Genomic DNA, 1,960 nt, shown 5'->3' with positions numbered 1-1,960 from the left:
CCTCAGCAGATGGCCGCTCACACTGAGCCTGGTTCTGCTGGAGGTTTCTTCCTGTTAAAAGGGAGTTTTTCCTCTCCACTGTCGCTTCAAGTATGCTTAGTTTGAGGGATTGCATTTTAGTCAATGAGTCGATGCAATCAACTGGTTTTCCTTGGATAGAAAACTTTGAATGAATTGTATTGTATAATCTGGTGAACTGTAAAGTGCCTTGAGATGACGTGTTGTAAATTGGCACTATAGAAACAAAATTAACTGAATAAAACATTTTTAAAAATTGTCCAGCCCAAACCAAAACCAACACTTTACAAAGATACCTGACTTAAACTAATATCAACCAAGACTAGAGCCAAACCAACACTAGACAAGACTAGACCTACACCAAACTCATAGTATACCAGGCTGGATTAAACCCGACCCAAACTAACACATAACAAGATCAAGAATTAAACAAAGCACATCCACAAGGAGCGTTTACTCACCACAATACGGAAGGGGCTGTTGGGAATGTTCTCCCCTCCGAAGCGGATAGTGATGATGTACTGGCCGGGCTCCGGAGCCGTGTAGTAAATATCAAATGTTCCGTCTGCATTTTCCACCACGTCCACATCCAGCTCCGCCCCGTCCGGCGTCGACACCTTACAGGTAACTTTACCTTTGCCTGCAGCCTTTGCATCCACTGTGATGACCGTCTCTTCTCCGATCTGGATAGTCGGGCCAAGACCTGAACCTGGCGAAGGAGCAGCATGTTGGTGTTGATACTGACCATCCTAGTGGAAACTGTTCAGGCTTTTCACGTTGAAGCTCAGAGCTTCACGTCAACAAAGTGAGCTCATTTTTGAGTCTATCAATAAATTTAGCTGTATTCTTTTTTAAAGTTAAAGTTTTTTATTTAAGTTTTCCTTTTAGTGAAAGTTCTCATAAAATCCTGTTTTCTTATCATGAATCTCATGTGGGCACCAACATACAAATGTGTTTTTAGACATTATAGAAATTATTCTTTTTTTTCTACACTGCAAAAAATGGAAATCTAAGTAAGTCAGTTTTTCTTAAAATAAGAGCATTTTTTCTTGAACTGAGCTGGACAGTGAGACACTTTGCCAAAGGAATAAGAACATTTACATCTTAAATAAGAAAAAAAAAACAGCAGTCTTTCATTTCAAGTGCATAATATCTAATTATCTATTTTTAAGGGTCAGAATACTTATTCAATTGGTTGATTGTAATCTTTACCTACTCAAATTATGGATAAATACACTTATTGTAAGACATTTTTTACTACTTTTTAGATAATTTTTTGCAATGTAATACTTCAGTAATGCATCTACTACAAAAAGGGTTTTATTTAAAAAAAAACATGCCTCCTGTGATTTCTACATAAACTGCAAAAACAATCTAAAAATAAGTAAAAAAAAGTCTTTAATTGATTGTATTTACCTTTAATTTGAGTAGGTGAATAAGATGATCTGCCAATGGAATGATGATTTTATTCTTAAAACAAAATAATTAGATAATATGTACTTGAAATAAGATTTATTTTAAATTTTTAATGTGAATTGTAAAATGGCAAAGTGTCTCACTTACCACCTCAATTCAAGAAAAAATGCACTTATTTTAAGTAAAAAAAATACTTATTTAGATTTCCTTTTTTTCTTGTTCCCGGGGGCCCCATAAAACTCAGTTTACATGTATGGTTAATACAGCTAACCCCTTATTTGTGCACATTAATTACATTTTTGATAAAGATCCTTTCGCTAAAATACCATCAGAACGCTTATAATATTGTGTCCACCATATTGGATCAGTCCATTTGCTGCACATGTTCAGAAAGGTCCAAACAGGCAGCAGCAAACCATTTGAAAACAAACAATGTGAAGAGCAGTGTGGCTAACTTAGCACTTTTGTCGCTATATTTAGCGACTTTTACGACCTCTCTTGTACTTTTATTTCAAAAAAGCGCCTA

The 1,960-nt window shown here is 35.6% G+C and overlaps 1 protein-coding gene across 1 annotated transcript in view; it reads right to left on the bottom strand.

Annotated features, from left to right (window-relative positions):
* Nucleotides 1–1,960, bottom strand: part of LOC107100771 (filamin-C-like) — a 66,186-nt gene that overhangs the window by 18,160 nt on the left and 46,066 nt on the right. The window contains exons 29-30 of the mRNA XM_015399404.1: nucleotides 450–727; nucleotides 396–399 (exon numbers count right to left, since the gene is read on the bottom strand). Of these exons, the coding sequence (XP_015254890.1) occupies nucleotides 396–399; nucleotides 450–727 (282 nt within the window). The remainder of the gene's footprint in view (nucleotides 1–395; nucleotides 400–449; nucleotides 728–1,960) is intronic.

Source organism: Cyprinodon variegatus, unplaced genomic scaffold (assembly GCF_000732505.1).
Source record: "Cyprinodon variegatus isolate N-32 unplaced genomic scaffold, C_variegatus-1.0 Scaffold1007, whole genome shotgun sequence".
In the NCBI taxonomy this organism is placed as follows: Eukaryota; Metazoa; Chordata; class Actinopteri; order Cyprinodontiformes; family Cyprinodontidae; genus Cyprinodon; species Cyprinodon variegatus.
Note: the sequence above shows the minus strand (reverse complement) of the source record. Positions and strands in the feature narration are given on the sequence as shown.